The following is a 15,722-nucleotide window of genomic DNA, read 5'->3' on the forward strand; positions in this document are numbered from 1 at the left end:
TACAAAGTAGCAAGAATAATTTTTGTGCGCAAAGAAAACAATAATAACATAATATATAGCTGTCTTACGATTCATAAACTGTCTAAAGAGTACATTGTGATTTCGTTAATTAGTATGTGATTTCGTTAATTAGTACATTCTAACGTGAAAAACATTCTTAACGTGGCGTAATGCATTAAGAGACTGGTATTAAAAGACAAAATTCTGTATATTTATAAGAATCAGCTTGCTGCTTTTGACTTGTATATCACATCTTATAAACATTAAAAAAGAGGAAAAAGATTACTTATATTCTTATAACTTATATTCTGTTTTTTTTTTTTTGCATTTGCTTTAGCACAAACAGATTCTTCAGTTTAATAAAAGTTGAATATTCTCAGCCAGAGTGTCAAGTCTTAAGATTATTAAATAAGTTGGTAATGAAAAGGGGTAATGGTAACAGTATCAGTACGCTTTATATCAAGTGCATGCAAAGACACAATTATTGCACTTTCATTTAGTTCCAATTGTAAATTATAAAAGGGCAGGTGGAGTGATGGAGGGTCTCATCCATGGAATTAGATGATTACAAAACCTAATACAAAAGCAGTCATTTTAACAGCACAATGTCATTTGATTTCTGTATTAGAAGTAACAAAATTATCTTACTTTTTATTTTTGTTTCATGGTTTCCCTTTTTTTTTCCACAAATACCCCCATCACCTTGTCTTGCAGGTTCTGCTCCACCACAAAAGCTCTGAAGCAAATGCATATAAATCAACAATCAAAAAAAGTGCTGTTATAGCTGTTTTCATTTACAATAATTCATTAAAATAAACTACAACTTAAGATTTAAAAGATGTTTCATTCATTTCAGTAGTATACTCACTGAAAGCCTTTGATGGAAGCATCCCATCATCAGTCACTCTGCATCGGAACGCGTGTGTCTCATCCGTCCCTGTAACATCCAGACCAGATTAAAAAATTGTATGTGCTACAATTTAAATATTGAGGTAGTTGCTGATGTGTTATCTTGCTTTTTATCAAACACAAATGTTCCTCAATTGATCAACAATACTAATGGACAAATAAATCAGATAGCTCATGTTTACAGTTACTCTGTGGAGATTTGTTTATTTACATTTACATTAATTACTAGCGTCTTTACACCTTCAGCAATTCAACAGTTTACTCTACAGTAGTTCAACAAATGCGATTTTAACTCAAGAAACCATGTTTTTTGGTTTCTAATACTTACATTTGAAAGCACTCTTGTCACTGTTCTCCGCCCTGTTCGATTATGATGTATCCTCCGCATTTTGCAAAGAGTTACTGAACATTTAGTGGAGTTGAGAGTTGAATAATTCTTTGAGAGAATGGGAGAAATATCTGCTCTTTCAGACTTCCAAGGTCAGCAATGTTGCTGTTGCAAACCTGCAGGAGGTTCTGAGGCAAATACAGGTACACCAAATCAGAAGAATTACAGGGCGTCCGACTCACAGTATTGTTACACTACACGCTACACAAAGAATGTTTCATACATTCATCACATTGTAACAGTTTTTTTTTTTTTTTTTTAAAGCTCTTACATTCGTCTATTGACTCAATATGAGCTCAAACATTCCTACCATATAATATGTATTAATAACCAGATAAGTCAAAGATTGAGTCATAAGCCATTTATTTGCCTTTTAGAAAAGAAAGCTTAAAAGAGTTACTGTAAGACAATTATGATAAAGGCATCAGGTACATTACTATTTCCAGTAGAACAAATGATGTGTCCTATGCACATAAACTTATGTTTCAAAAATCAAGATTAATGTTATCTTTATTTCTGCATAATTTCTCTCTTAATACAGGCTTAACCTTTAGTTTAAAGGGTTACTCCACCCCAAAATGAAAATTTTGTCTTTAATTACTCGCCCTCATGTAGTTCCAAACCAGTAAGACCTCTGTTCATCTTCGGAACACAAATTAAGATATTTTTTATGCATTCTGAGAACTCTCTGACCCCCCCATAGAGAGCAATATATGTAACACGATAAACGTCCAGAAATGTAGCAAGGAGATCGGTAAAATAATACATGCGACATCAGGGGTTCAACCGTAATTTTACAAAGCTACGAGAATACTTTCTGTACGCAAAGAAAACAAAAATAATGACTTTATTTAACAATTCGTCTCCTCCGAGTCACCGTTGCGCCATTTTGGAGAGTATCCACTGAACGCAAACAGCATATGCTGTCCTGTGTCAGCCGCACCACACAGATACGTTGTTTTCGTTCAAATCAAAGCATAAATAAACGTAGATTCGCTGTGGGTCTGCCAGTCTTCATCAGCGTCGTGGCTGGAGGATCCATTGTCTCCGCCTCTGTGTCCCAGACTTCGCCTCAACCCGTTGACCCAGCGGCTCCACCATGGCTTCTAGCTCCCTCATTTCCACCATGGCCCGACAGTCCACTGGCTCCGCCGGGCTCCCTCATTCCTCCAGCTCCGCCTTGGTCAGTCGTCGACCATCCGCTGCCTTGCGACTCTACTCCTCTGGCTACACCTCGTCCCTTCATCCCTCCCGCTGTGTCAGGCTCCTCCTTCCCTCCAGCTCCACCTTGGTCCTCAGTAGTGTTGCTTTCGTCAACGAAAATTATGACTAAATATCATCGTCAACGAACCTTTATCACGTGACGAAAACGAGACGAGACGCAACGTAAATGCTGGTCATGTGACGATGACTATAATTAAATGTATAATGCAATATTGTTGACGAATAAAAACGAGACTAAATGTGGTTTACAAAATAAAAACTATGCTAAAATGTCTCTTCATTTTCGTTGACCAAAACGAGACGAAATGAAATGTTATAATGTTATTTCGTTATTATCGTTTAGTCGCGTTATTATTATTATTATTTTGCAGTATTTCTCACTTCAGGGTCGCTCCGGCTCCACCGCGGCCTTCCGTATCCCTGCCTCCGCCTCGGTGACCGGATCCATCTGCTCCGCCTTGGCCCTCTGGATTCCTCAGCGTCACCTTGGCTCGTTGGCTGTCCGCCTCGGGCTCCACCACCACCTGCTCCGCTGCTGTCAGTCAGCCCCCTGGAGTCGTCAGCCCTTCCTCCACCATGGCTCCTCCCTCTGTCGGCTCCACCATGGGCTGGGTCCCGCCTGGCTCCTCCTGCTCCAAGTCTATCCTGTCTTCTCTCTGGCTCCTCTTGTTTCCTCCATGGCTCCTCCCTCCGTCGTCTCCACCCTGGACCCTCCTCCCGGGAGTCCATCCTCCTCCTGAACCTCCACCTGGGTTGTCCGCCTGCCTTACTGCCAGCCCTTTCGCCACCCCCTGTCACCATCCCACATCCACTCCTTTTTTCCTCCTCCTAAGTCCCCCTCCATACCTCCCTTTGTCTCTGCAACGCAAGGTCGCGCCTTTCGGGAGGGGGCGAACTGTCAAACCCCAGGACTGTTTTGTTGTGTTTTCCTTCCCCATGTGTTCCGTGACCAGGTTTTCTATCTGAGTGTATCATTTGGTTCAGGTGTGTCTCGTTAATTATCCTCATTTGCCAATGTATTTAGTTCTAGTCTGTTCCTGTGTTCCCTCGTCCAGTGTTAAAGTTAACGTGTTGCATGTGTTACCTGCCTGCCTTCTGTGGATTACCTTCTGTGTGAATTAATAAGACTGTTTATGTTCATCTTCTACTTCAAGCGTTCTCTATACACCGCACACCGTGACAGTTATGCTGTATAAATGTTATAATTTATTTAATTATTATATCTTCATTCACAAATGAATGTCACAATTCCAGCTTCATTAAGCAATGGTGCCAGCTGAGTTTCACATGTGACTGGGTTTTAAGGCTACAGTGGTAATAAGCATTTTGGTACTGTAGTATCCATTTGTGTTGTAAATGTATGAAATAAACTTTTATTTCTAAATTACACAGCCACTGTAGGAGTTTTGCTGTTTTTACTTAACTTAGCTACTTTCAAGCTATAAATAAAGTTTCAGTATTTACAACCATATTTATAAAAAAAAGTCTCTCTAGACATTTTAGCAAATACAATTAAATAAAAATCTGTGTTGAGCTGTCACCTCATGGTGAAAGTACTTATTCAGTTACTTTTAAAATGCTCAACAAAACATGCATCATCACGCATATGACAAACATCAGTTGCTTAATTCACGTCATTCAGGAGCTGGGTCACGGGTGTCAAAGTCTTCTCTTGATTGTGGAGCACACACAATCATCAACATCAAGTCTTATTTTTTATATTTCCTGGTAACAGTGGCCCCTCCTAATCACCTGAGCCCTATAAAAAGCAATGTGCGACTACAGAGCAAAGTGACTACACAGGGCAAACTGAAGAGAGGATTTTTTTTCTGGTAAAACAAATTATATACTTACATTACTCCTGACAACCTTTATACAAATACCTATATTTGCATTATGTCTGGATCTTATTGTTGTTGTTTAAACTAAATGATATTAATGAATGGATTTCCTTTATTTGGTATCATCTATAATGGCTGGTTGGACACTTGATTATTTATTTATATAGTCTTTGGAAAAGAGCATCTGCTAAATGCCTTAAATGTATATCAATTTTAACAAGCTATTTTTCATATAGTACATTTTCTATTTTCAAGATCTAAGAAGGTTGTTCTAGTTGATGACAATTATTCTACCAATTGTAATAGCTACTATGACATAACTGCAGTCATAAAAGTTTCAACAATATGAAAAACACGTTTATAACAAATATAATGAATATATAATTTTCAATTTTTTTTACATCGAAAATCTATTTTATAATCATTCTTTACATGTTTTGATGTACTATGATTTTTGTATAGGTCAATTTCAGATTTGGAAGCAAGAATGTCCCAAACAGTCTTACCCGTGAACTCTTCAACACTCGTCATCCAGATTCAACCACCAACACAAACAACACCAGCTGGGACTGTGACAAATGCTCCTGTGCCTGTTTATGTCCAACAGGTAGCAGGGGTTTCTCCTCTTCATGGACTACAGGCATTTCTGAAAGGCCAACCAAAAGCCCTTGGGGTGAGACATTTTTCAAAGATCCATATTATTGATTTTTTTTCCCATTTGTGTATGTCAGTGTGAAGTAAGAAAATCAGAACATTAATAAATGATAGAAGAAGAAAAAAAGCAGAGTTGTAAACGTTAAAGCATACATAGTTTTTATTGCATAATGTGACTTATTGCCTTGGTGACAATACAATATAAGATGACAAAGACCAATTTAAGATAGCATTTACAGAGTTAATTTACAGTTTTGTAACTGGTAAACTATAAATTATAAAAAGTGAAAGACAAAGAATGTTTTAAGGGTTGCAAACTAACAACAGATCGGCAACAGGGGGGTCACACATTACACAGTGTGTAGATCGCACAGAAGTATTGAAAAGCTATGTTTCACAACAAAACAAGTGAGAACTGATACGGGAAATAATGTGAGATCACACAAGAGATTGGCGTTCTCGCACAAGAATGGATTTATTTCTGTAAAAATGGTAGCCTACAAAAAGTTTTGGCATTTACCTGCGATTTCCACAAAACTGTTGGCAATTGAAAATCAGGGCTAAAATCGTGTAGTATGAAGCCAGCATTTATTGTTGAGGACTATTGCATCTTTGAGCATACATTCAGTATGACTAAAATACTTAAGTACTCCTAAAAAGTCTTTTACTCAAGTCGTATTGGAATTGGTGACTTGTCATTTGTAATGGAGTAAGGAATCTGTACTTTTACTAAAGTATACTTTTTAGGTACTCTTCACACCTCTATCAGTATGTGAATTCATACATTGAGAATTCCACGCTTGTAGAATATTTTTGGGGTATTTTTCTTCTGCAATCATAAGTCCATAACTACAGATGCTATGAATTTATACTGTAGATTTTGTTTTGATCTCCAAAATTTGAAACTGTTTTACTTTGTCATTTTTCTTGTCACTCACAGACTGTCCAGATTATGATTGCTCTGATGACTTTCCTGCTTGGGATCGTGTCTACAGTTCATGCAGAATCCATCTTTGTCTTTAGTGGTATTCCTTACTGGGGGTCGCTCATCGTAAGAAACAATTACAATTAAGTGATCTGTCTTTTATAATTCAAGCTAAATTTTTCAACAGAAGCCTCAATTTTGGTCTTTCTCTCTCTTCTCAGTACATTATTGCAGGTTCACTCTGCATTGCTGCCGAAAACAAATGTAATTCACCCTCCGGTTTGTGTTTGGTATGTACACAACACTTCTTACTTTTAGGGGTTCAAACTGCCCGATATAGACAGGTTGCATTGTAATAATATGATTAGCATTTTGGAGTAATTGATATAAACAATATTTTAACCCCCTTGAATCATTAAGTGTATTTCTTATCATTTAATTTCCAGCTATAAAAATTCTGCCATTTTTCATACTCCTCCTAGGCTGTTGGTCCAGTCTTCACAAAATTTTGCACATAGCAGCTAGGGATGTTGCTAGAAAAAAAATGTATCTAATTGTTTTAGATTAAATGAATCACTGTGATGATATAAGTGAATTAATCAGTCTGTCAGAGCTAATTTTATCTCCTAAGCCCAACACCCAAACTTACTGAAACAATACACATAGACTACAGGTTATTTTGAGAATTCTTACCAAAATACATCAAAATTGCACCTGTAGGGGTACAACTGAAATTCCTTGTAACATAACACTAATTTGACTTGCCTACATTAAAAAAAAACTAAAAAAACATGTCCACTAGTAGCCAATCAAATTACAGCGACTAATAACAATACAATATAAGATGACAAAGACCAATTTAAGATAGCATTTACAGAGTTAATTTACAGTTTTGTAACTGGTAAACTATAAATTATAAAAAGTGAAAGACAAAGAATGTTTTAAGGGTTGCAAACTAACAACAGATCGGCAACAGGGGGGTCACACATTACACAGTGTGTAGATCGCACAGAAGTATTGAAAAGCTATGTTTCACAACAAAACAAGTGAGAACTGATACGGGAAATAATGTGAGATCACACAAGAGATTGGCGTTCTCGCACAAGAATGGATTTATTTCTGTAAAAATGGTAGCCTACAAAAAGTTTTGGCATTTACCTGCGATTTCCACAAAACTGTTGGCAATTGAAAATCAGGGCTAAAATCGTGTAGTATGAAGCCAGCATTTATTGTTGAGGACTATTGCATCTTTGAGCATACATTCAGTATGACTAAAATACTTAAGTACTCCTAAAAAGTCTTTTACTCAAGTCGTATTGGAATTGGTGACTTGTCATTTGTAATGGAGTAAGGAATCTGTACTTTTACTAAAGTATACTTTTTAGGTACTCTTCACACCTCTATCAGTATGTGAATTCATACATTGAGAATTCCACGCTTGTAGAATATTTTTGGGGTATTTTTCTTCTGCAATCATAAGTCCATAACTACAGATGCTATGAATTTATACTGTAGATTTTGTTTTGATCTCCAAAATTTGAAACTGTTTTACTTTGTCATTTTTCTTGTCACTCACAGACTGTCCAGATTATGATTGCTCTGATGACTTTCCTGCTTGGGATCGTGTCTACAGTTCATGCAGAATCCATCTTTGTCTTTAGTGGTATTCCTTACTGGGGGTCGCTCATCGTAAGAAACAATTACAATTAAGTGATCTGTCTTTTATAATTCAAGCTAAATTTTTCAACAGAAGCCTCAATTTTGGTCTTTCTCTCTCTTCTCAGTACATTATTGCAGGTTCACTCTGCATTGCTGCCGAAAACAAATGTAATTCACCCTCCGGTTTGTGTTTGGTATGTACACAACACTTCTTACTTTTAGGGGTTCAAACTGCCCGATATAGACAGGTTGCATTGTAATAATATGATTAGCATTTTGGAGTAATTGATATAAACAATATTTTAACCCCCTTGAATCATTAAGTGTATTTCTTATCATTTAATTTCCAGCTATAAAAATTCTGCCATTTTTCATACTCCTCCTAGGCTGTTGGTCCAGTCTTCACAAAATTTTGCACATAGCAGCTAGGGATGTTGCTAGAAAAAAAATGTATCTAATTGTTTTAGATTAAATGAATCACTGTGATGATATAAGTGAATTAATCAGTCTGTCAGAGCTAATTTTATCTCCTAAGCCCAACACCCAAACTTACTGAAACAATACACATAGACTACAGGTTATTTTGAGAATTCTTACCAAAATACATCAAAATTGCACCTGTAGGGGTACAACTGAAATTCCTTGTAACATAACACTAATTTGACTTGCCTACATTAAAAAAAAACTAAAAAAACATGTCCACTAGTAGCCAATCAAATTACAGCGACTAATAACATAAAGTCTGAATGGCCTGCCTTTATGATAATTGACATATTTGCACAGTATGACAATGCGTGTACCAAAATATATGGTATAAATAGATGGGTATGCTTTTAATATATTTAATCATTTGTTTACATGGTTGTAGTTTTGGTTCTACAAAATATTGCACATTAGGTTAGAAAGCCACACATATTATACAATAAATGATCAAATAATAAAAATGGAAAGGACCTTCGGATAAATACTTCTGGACATGGAAAATTTTGAGCTACAAATGATAACTCCACAATCAATTGAATTTGACCTGTGATTTGACAATAAAACATTATACAGATTATTTTTCTGGACTAACAGTAAGAGGTAGAATTTCCAGTTGTCCCTTTTGACACCAGCATATTTACTATAACCTAAACCAGCGGTTCTTAATCCAATGTATGTAATGTATGCAATCATACATTACGTACAGTTTGTCTGAGCCGTGCATTCATTGGAACTGTGAGCCTTTATGCAGATAGATTTGATGCATCACAGGAGATGCAGAATCACTTCTCAGATCTCAAAATACTTTTATAGTGCACAATTAATTTAAACACAGTTAGTAATAGGTGTGTTCGACTTCATGCGGTGCTGCACAGACCGAACGGCGACTGACTTAAAGTAGTACATTACATGCCGGTTAGTCATTTTAATTTTTTTGAGACAGCGCCGACCCACGTCACTGTGACGTATAGCATCAAAGTACCACGAGAGTAACTGCAGGAGCGCTAATGACGACGGTTTCGGTTCACGGTTTCACTGTTTCACGGTTGGATCGAATTCATCACATGACAACAATGATGCGTGTTTCGGGTTTATTCTGACACCTTCAGTTACTGTAGTCATGATGTTATATTGAGCCACTTTTATCAAAAACACTGATAAAAGTATATTATAAATCCAATTTATTTTTATTTAAATAGTATGTTTGTTTAACTTTATTCTTGGACAGATGGTGCTGTATTAAGCAGTATATAAAAAAAGTGTTTCTGTTGTTTCATGAAAACGTTTCTGAAATGTCTGTGTATTTAAAAATATTGCATTTTATTCACTTAATCTGTGACAGAGTAATCAAACACCACACAAGCATCACTACCGGGAGCAGAAAGTGTCCGACTTGATGTATCCGCTTTTAATTCCGCCCCCGACTGCAAGTGGCAAATCTCGCCAATCAGTCTGTGCAGCGCCACATGAAGTCGAACACACCTTATGTCTTAAAATGGTTCTTATGGATTAAGAAAATTTAATGCTGTCACGTATTACAAATACACTTCAAAATTAAATGAATTGCAAATACTTTTGAAAAATGCAAATCCTATACAAATACTAGAAATGATGAAAAATACTTGGGAATTGTTTAAAAAATGGTTACACTTTATATATATTGGAACATTTATGACATTTTGCTTGCTTGGCTGTTTCCTTGATCTTATGATGTCATTATGTTGATGTCTTCTCGCCAGCCAAAGCATTGCTGATCATGGTTTTCCACTATCCATATATCTGCCCTTTCCAATGAACATGACAACACAGAGTAATCTCAGACAACTTAATCCAGATATTTTAATCACATCCACTAACTTGTTTGAAGAACCAATTTAGCCAGAGATCAGTTATCAGGATTAAAAGATCTGGCATCTATCAAATCAGGTGTGTTAAACAAGAGAGACGTGCAAAATATGCATATCAGGGGGTTGCAAGGACCAGGTTTAAGCTGACCTAAACTATCAGTGAAGATTGATTGGACTGTACAGAAAACACATTATTTTTGAAAAGACATATTTCAATTTGATCATTTAATCATCTACATAAGCCATTGGTGCTTGAACCCCAGATGATTGCTGCTTGCGTTTATTTATTTCAAGTAGTGTATTTTTTATCACGCGCAATACATTTTTCTATCTACGTTAACATGATATGATAACAAAATGTGATAGTTTTTCCTAATTCATTAATGTGTTTTATGTTTTCTTTTTTTTTCTGCCTATAGGTGAGAGGTTCACTTGGAATGAACATTTTCAGTGCTTTAACCGCAGTCACTGCCCTTATTATAATTTCAGTGGATTTGGCTATAGGACCAATGTACTACAGTTACTGCAATGATTATGAGTGTTCTGATTTTGATGGAAGGTATGAGGTATGTCACCAAATTTTGCATTCACATTTATTTAGTAATTGCAATAAGATGACTGTCTGGTCAGTACATTTGTCAAAAGTCAATCCTTAAAGGCAGAGTAAGTGATTTCTGGTAGCCAATGTTGATATTTGAAATCACCAAAACAAACACGCCCCTACCCCAAAAATGTCTTGCCTCTATTTTGATAGCTCCGCCCCACATATACGTACGCAACCCAGGCAACGATTAGTTCTGTGAAACAACGCAAAACCAATGTTACACCGTGTCTACGGATGTGAGCTGCGCGGCGCAACAAATCCCCGACAGAGAACTGCTGCCGGGTTCTATTTATGACGTGCTGACACATTTCAAATGGTTTTCAACGGTCGTTTGATCGCGTCCAGTGTAGGCAGACTTTAGCTGTTGTAGACACGGTGTTACTCACCTATTGAGAAGAAACAAAGCAACCTCGGCGTCCGATCGCAGGCCTCCGCTCCTTGAGTTCTCTCCAGCGCTGGAAAGCTGATCTGATATTTACACGGGTCCTACTTCTTGCCTTATCGTTCCGCAGACGTTTTCCTCTTTTGTTTTTTATCCGCCATCTCTATCTTTCTGTCGCTCGGCTCGGCTAATGTCCGTCCCATGTACTGAAAGCTCTCTCCTCCACATCATGAGTAGACACGCCCCTTATTGCTGATTGGCTACAAGTTTGTTTTGCTAAAGTGTTTTTGAAAAATCACATACCCTGCCTTTAATCCACAATCATCTCGCCAGTCTTTTCCCAATATTTCAGAAATAGCTTATAGATTTCTTACTATTAGTGATCATGTATAATGCAAGAAGGCATTGACATTATACATTTGTGTTATTATTATTTGTTGAATTTTCTCTCAGACCCTCTTCTGGGGAATCGGTAGTGTATTGCTGATATTCACCTTGCTTCAGTTTATCCTCTCCATATATCTGTCAGCATTTGCCTGTAAAGTTTCCTGTTGCTGTTGTCCTCCTCCACAGGTGAGTAATGCATCAAATCAGGGGTTCACAAACTTTTTTGTCAGCTGAAACTCAGATATGTATATAAAATGATAATAGTTACTTGAGGATGTTCATACTTGGGTTCACACTTTACAAGAACCAACAAACACTACAGGTTACATTACAAAGATTTATTTATTTTAATTTTTCACTTTCAAATGTTTAAACCCTCAAGCTTTTAACATGTAAAATTCTTGAGCTTTAGTCTTCTGTCCCCAAAAACGTTGGAAATGATGTGAATGTCAATAAAGTGAACTTAGCACACGTTGTGTTTCCAAAGGTTAAATTCGCAGCACTTGCGGAAAAGAGTTTGTGAGAAGCAGCATTTACTGTCGATTTGTACATGATGACAGTACAGCTCTTCATTCATTGCTACCATTTGGTGGATTTTATGTCCCCATGAAACAATACTAGGGGTTTGATGACACACTTAGCTCAAGAGATGACATTGAACAAATGATCATATGTAATAAAAGACAGAACAATATCCAAGCACTGTAAAAGGCATTGCCACAAACTCACCTGACTGGTTTTTCTCCTATATGATTTCACATCAGTCACTTGAGACCTTATAACTGCACATGAGCTTCTAACTTCTGATTGAAGCTGTGTGTGACCACCTAACTGAACTCCTTTCCTCAACTTTCCATCTAATTAATTACATGATGCGCCGATTAATTAATCTAATTAATTAAACATCAATTTTGGCTGAGAAATTACGCCCCCACTAAAAGATAATGTAAAGTAATCGCTGTGTTAAATGACTAAAGCATTGAATAGACACTACAAAAAGATTTGTTTGATATTTAAAAAATATATATATTTTTAATATTCAATATTGCATAAATAATGATTATAAATGGTTATTAATGTTACTCTAAATATGAAACTAAAACCTCTAGTAGGTCACAGCCTTAATGAGTAAATCTTTCAGTCATTCATTCAACTGATTTGTTCAAATGTCCGATTCATTCACAAATGAAGTAAGTGACTGTTTTTATTAATGGCTCACAGAATCATTGACTCGCTTGTTTATTGAATTATTGTATAACGTTTATATTACATTTGCAATCGTGCTGATATCCGACAGCTGTTCACCTTGACAAGAAATATTGTCATGTTTTAACATCGCAAGATCTCGTGGCACAAGATCTTGTCACACACCTAAACATCACTGAATATTTTACTGTATATACTGCTTAAAATGTTAATCAACTTTAATACCACATAGTTTTACATACATAGATATACCCTATTAACTCATAATTATCAGTTCCTAAGAATACAAAAAAAAAAACTTTTTGAAGCACTTGACAAATTGCCATGTTCCCATTTCCCCCTTTCTCTTAAATTACATAAAATACCATTCACTGTGATACATATTTTTATGTACAAAACCATTAATATAGTTTGTCACTCAAACTCCACTCTGTTACATTGGTGCTACTTGTCCTTTAAAATCTTAAGCATAATGCCTTAAATCACATTACTCGCTAGAAGTGACTATTTCATTGGAGAGAAAGCAACTTCAAGAACAAAGTATTAGTTTTTCTCTCTACTCCTCATTTTTGAAGACTAAACCATAACATGTCCACCCTGTTGTGTCAATTTACACTGGAAAAGAAAGTGTATAATAAATAGATTTTATATATCTATTGATAATTTATGATGACATTTTCCAAAATGCCATTTTAAAGCTAGTAATGGAGGCTTGAGCCATTGATATGCAGACATCGAAGTGTTTGTAATTTACCTGAATCTGTGGGTCTCTGTTTAGCAGCAGTGTCTGTACTAATCAAAAAACCTGTAGTATTGGAACTGTCTGTCAGTGTTATTACATTTATGGCATTTCACAGTAAGAAGACATAAAATGCTACATGTGGATTTTTCCAAAGGTGCCGTATGTTGCACAAGTTTTACCTCCACTGCCCTGTGGTTTTAGGCCCTGTCATTTCCATGATCTTAACAGCTCAGAGGTAAGAGAAGCTTGAAACACCAGTTTTTAATTGGACGTAGAGTAAAATGGTACACAAAACAATAAAAACACAAAACATCATTATTTGAATTTAGTGTTGATTGTCCTTGTACTGGAAATGTGTAAAGCACTGAGTAATTGTTTCAATAATCATTATATAGCTAATCATGTTTTTTTTTTTTGCAGATACCTGTTATCAGCAACCCTTCCATGCATCACCATCCTGCAGACATTCCTCCAAGATACAATGAAAGTAAATAAATATGAATAGTAAAAAACAAACAAAAAGGGGGTGGCTGGGGGTTGGGTCCTGCAGTTCTGTGTGATGCTTTCATGGGGCACAGGGGTTTCCCATTGGTTTCCTGTCCCTAACCGCTAATGTCCTTTCATTAAAAGAGATAATGAAAGCAAAAAAAAAAACAAAAAACAGTTGATCAGATAATAATTATATATATATTTTTTTTTAAGTGTAAACAGTAACTTTTCAAGACACTAATAATAGATACTATTTCCTGATTTTCTTTTGTTAGTAAAGTCAAAGTTGTCTAATCATCAGTGAATCTGGGTAGATTGTTTTGAACAAGTAATTGTGTAATACTGTATAATCTGTAAGAATAAAATATCCTGAATAAACAACAACAGCCTGGCAGGAGAATGCCAATGTCCTGGAGGACATTCATATAAATTAAAACTTCATTAAACAGGAAAATGTGATTCTTAATCATGGGTGATCGACCTGTCTCATTAATTCTTCAATATAGCCTTCCTTTTTTCCTTAAAACATGTTAAACACATAATTAAATACAGATACAGTAAAACTGTTTTAACAGGGATTATGCTAGAACTAAGTTAGAACAAACAATTTGATATTGTTTTAGTCATGTCTTTAACCCAAAGTGTCGTACATCTACTGAGAACTGTCCTTATGTCATGCAGTGCCAAAATGTGACCTAAATACTCTGCTGAGAACATTAATTAATTACAATATTTGCACCCTGGTAGACTAAAGCCCTGTACTGAACAGAGGAGAAACTGCTTCTAAAGCTGTGATGAAACTGTGTTTACCTCAGTCAGGGCTTTTTGGGTGGGCATAAGAGTATTAAAACATCAAGTCATTAAAAAAATCAAGTTATTCCCAATGTATGTAGGTTATTTAGTAATGTTACTTAACAGTAAAAGAGCATTTTGATTTGTGAGTATTGGAAGGGATAAACTGTTTTTAAATGCATTATCTTATAAAAGGGAAGGTATTGTGTAGTGAAATGTCAGGTTTTATGTTCTTGTAGAAGTGGCTAGTTTTATCACCACTCCTAACCACCTGAGCTCCACCTGCGTCATCTGCTTCATTCTGGGAAACAGCATCAGCAATTACAGTTATGCCATAAAATATGCCTTATCTCATCTCAGACAAGTAACCTATTAACAACGGGGGGGGGGGGCAAAATGACCTGAGGACTGGATTTTTCCCCCTGGAAAACAATAATTATATACTTAAACCACAATTGACGACTACTGCTTTTTGTCTGCATGTTTGTTTAGTTTTGTTTTAAATTAAAATTTTATTAATGAATGGTTTTGGTTATAAGTGGATTTATAAGGGCTGGTACAGCGCTTTTTAAATGTCTTTGAAAAATAGCATCTGTTTAGGTGGATCTATTTACATTTACATCATTTAACAATCTGTTTGGAATACAGTATTTGTGAAGATTCTCTATTGAGGAGGGGTCTAATGAGGGTGAGGGTCTAATAGAATCATCCTAGCATCCAGCTCACAACATTAACTCTACTCATTTATAATATTGTGTTAAACAGTCTAAAGACCACAGAACATTTCGGAAAATAAGATAGAATACTAAACTTTAACTTGTTCTAAGTTAATTCATAGACTGTTTTTTTTTGTTATTTAACAAGTCTATTTTATAATCATATCCTTTGCATGTCTTGATTCAATATGAGGTCAATTTCAGATTCATTAACCTGTCTCAAGAATGTCAAACATGTCACATCCTTTGAACTTGCTATTCAGTTTCAACCCTCTATTCAAACAACACTGCTGCTCCTGTGCCTGTTAATATACAATATACCCAGCGGCTCCGCCTCGGCTCCTAGCTCCCTCACCTCCACCGACACCCGTCGATCCACCAGCTCCACCGGGCTCCCTCGTCCCTCCGGCTCCGCCTTGGTCGGGCGTCGACCCGCCATCGCCTCAGGACTACGCTCCTCCGGCTGCACCTCGT

General features: G+C 36.3%; 1 protein-coding gene across 1 annotated transcript; it reads left to right on the forward strand.

Moving 5' to 3' along the window:
• The first annotated feature begins 4,325 nt into the window (after positions 1-4,325).
• On the forward strand, positions 4,326-14,900 carry LOC107758341 (membrane-spanning 4-domains subfamily A member 4A-like). The gene is made up of 9 exons (XM_016576053.1): positions 4,326-4,353; positions 4,836-5,035; positions 5,957-6,067; positions 6,163-6,231; positions 10,350-10,496; positions 11,370-11,489; positions 13,406-13,486; positions 13,672-13,738; positions 14,893-14,900. Exons 2-9 carry the CDS (start codon positions 4,850-4,852, stop codon positions 14,898-14,900), a joined length of 789 nt encoding a protein of 262 aa, XP_016431539.1. The 5' UTR covers positions 4,326-4,353; positions 4,836-4,849.
• Positions 14,901-15,722: the final 822 nt, after the last annotated feature.

The sequence above is a fragment of the Sinocyclocheilus rhinocerous genome, unplaced genomic scaffold (assembly GCF_001515625.1).
Source record: "Sinocyclocheilus rhinocerous isolate Xijiao unplaced genomic scaffold, SAMN03320098_v1.1 scaffold4823, whole genome shotgun sequence".
Lineage (NCBI taxonomy): Eukaryota > Metazoa > Chordata > Actinopteri > Cypriniformes > Cyprinidae > Sinocyclocheilus > Sinocyclocheilus rhinocerous.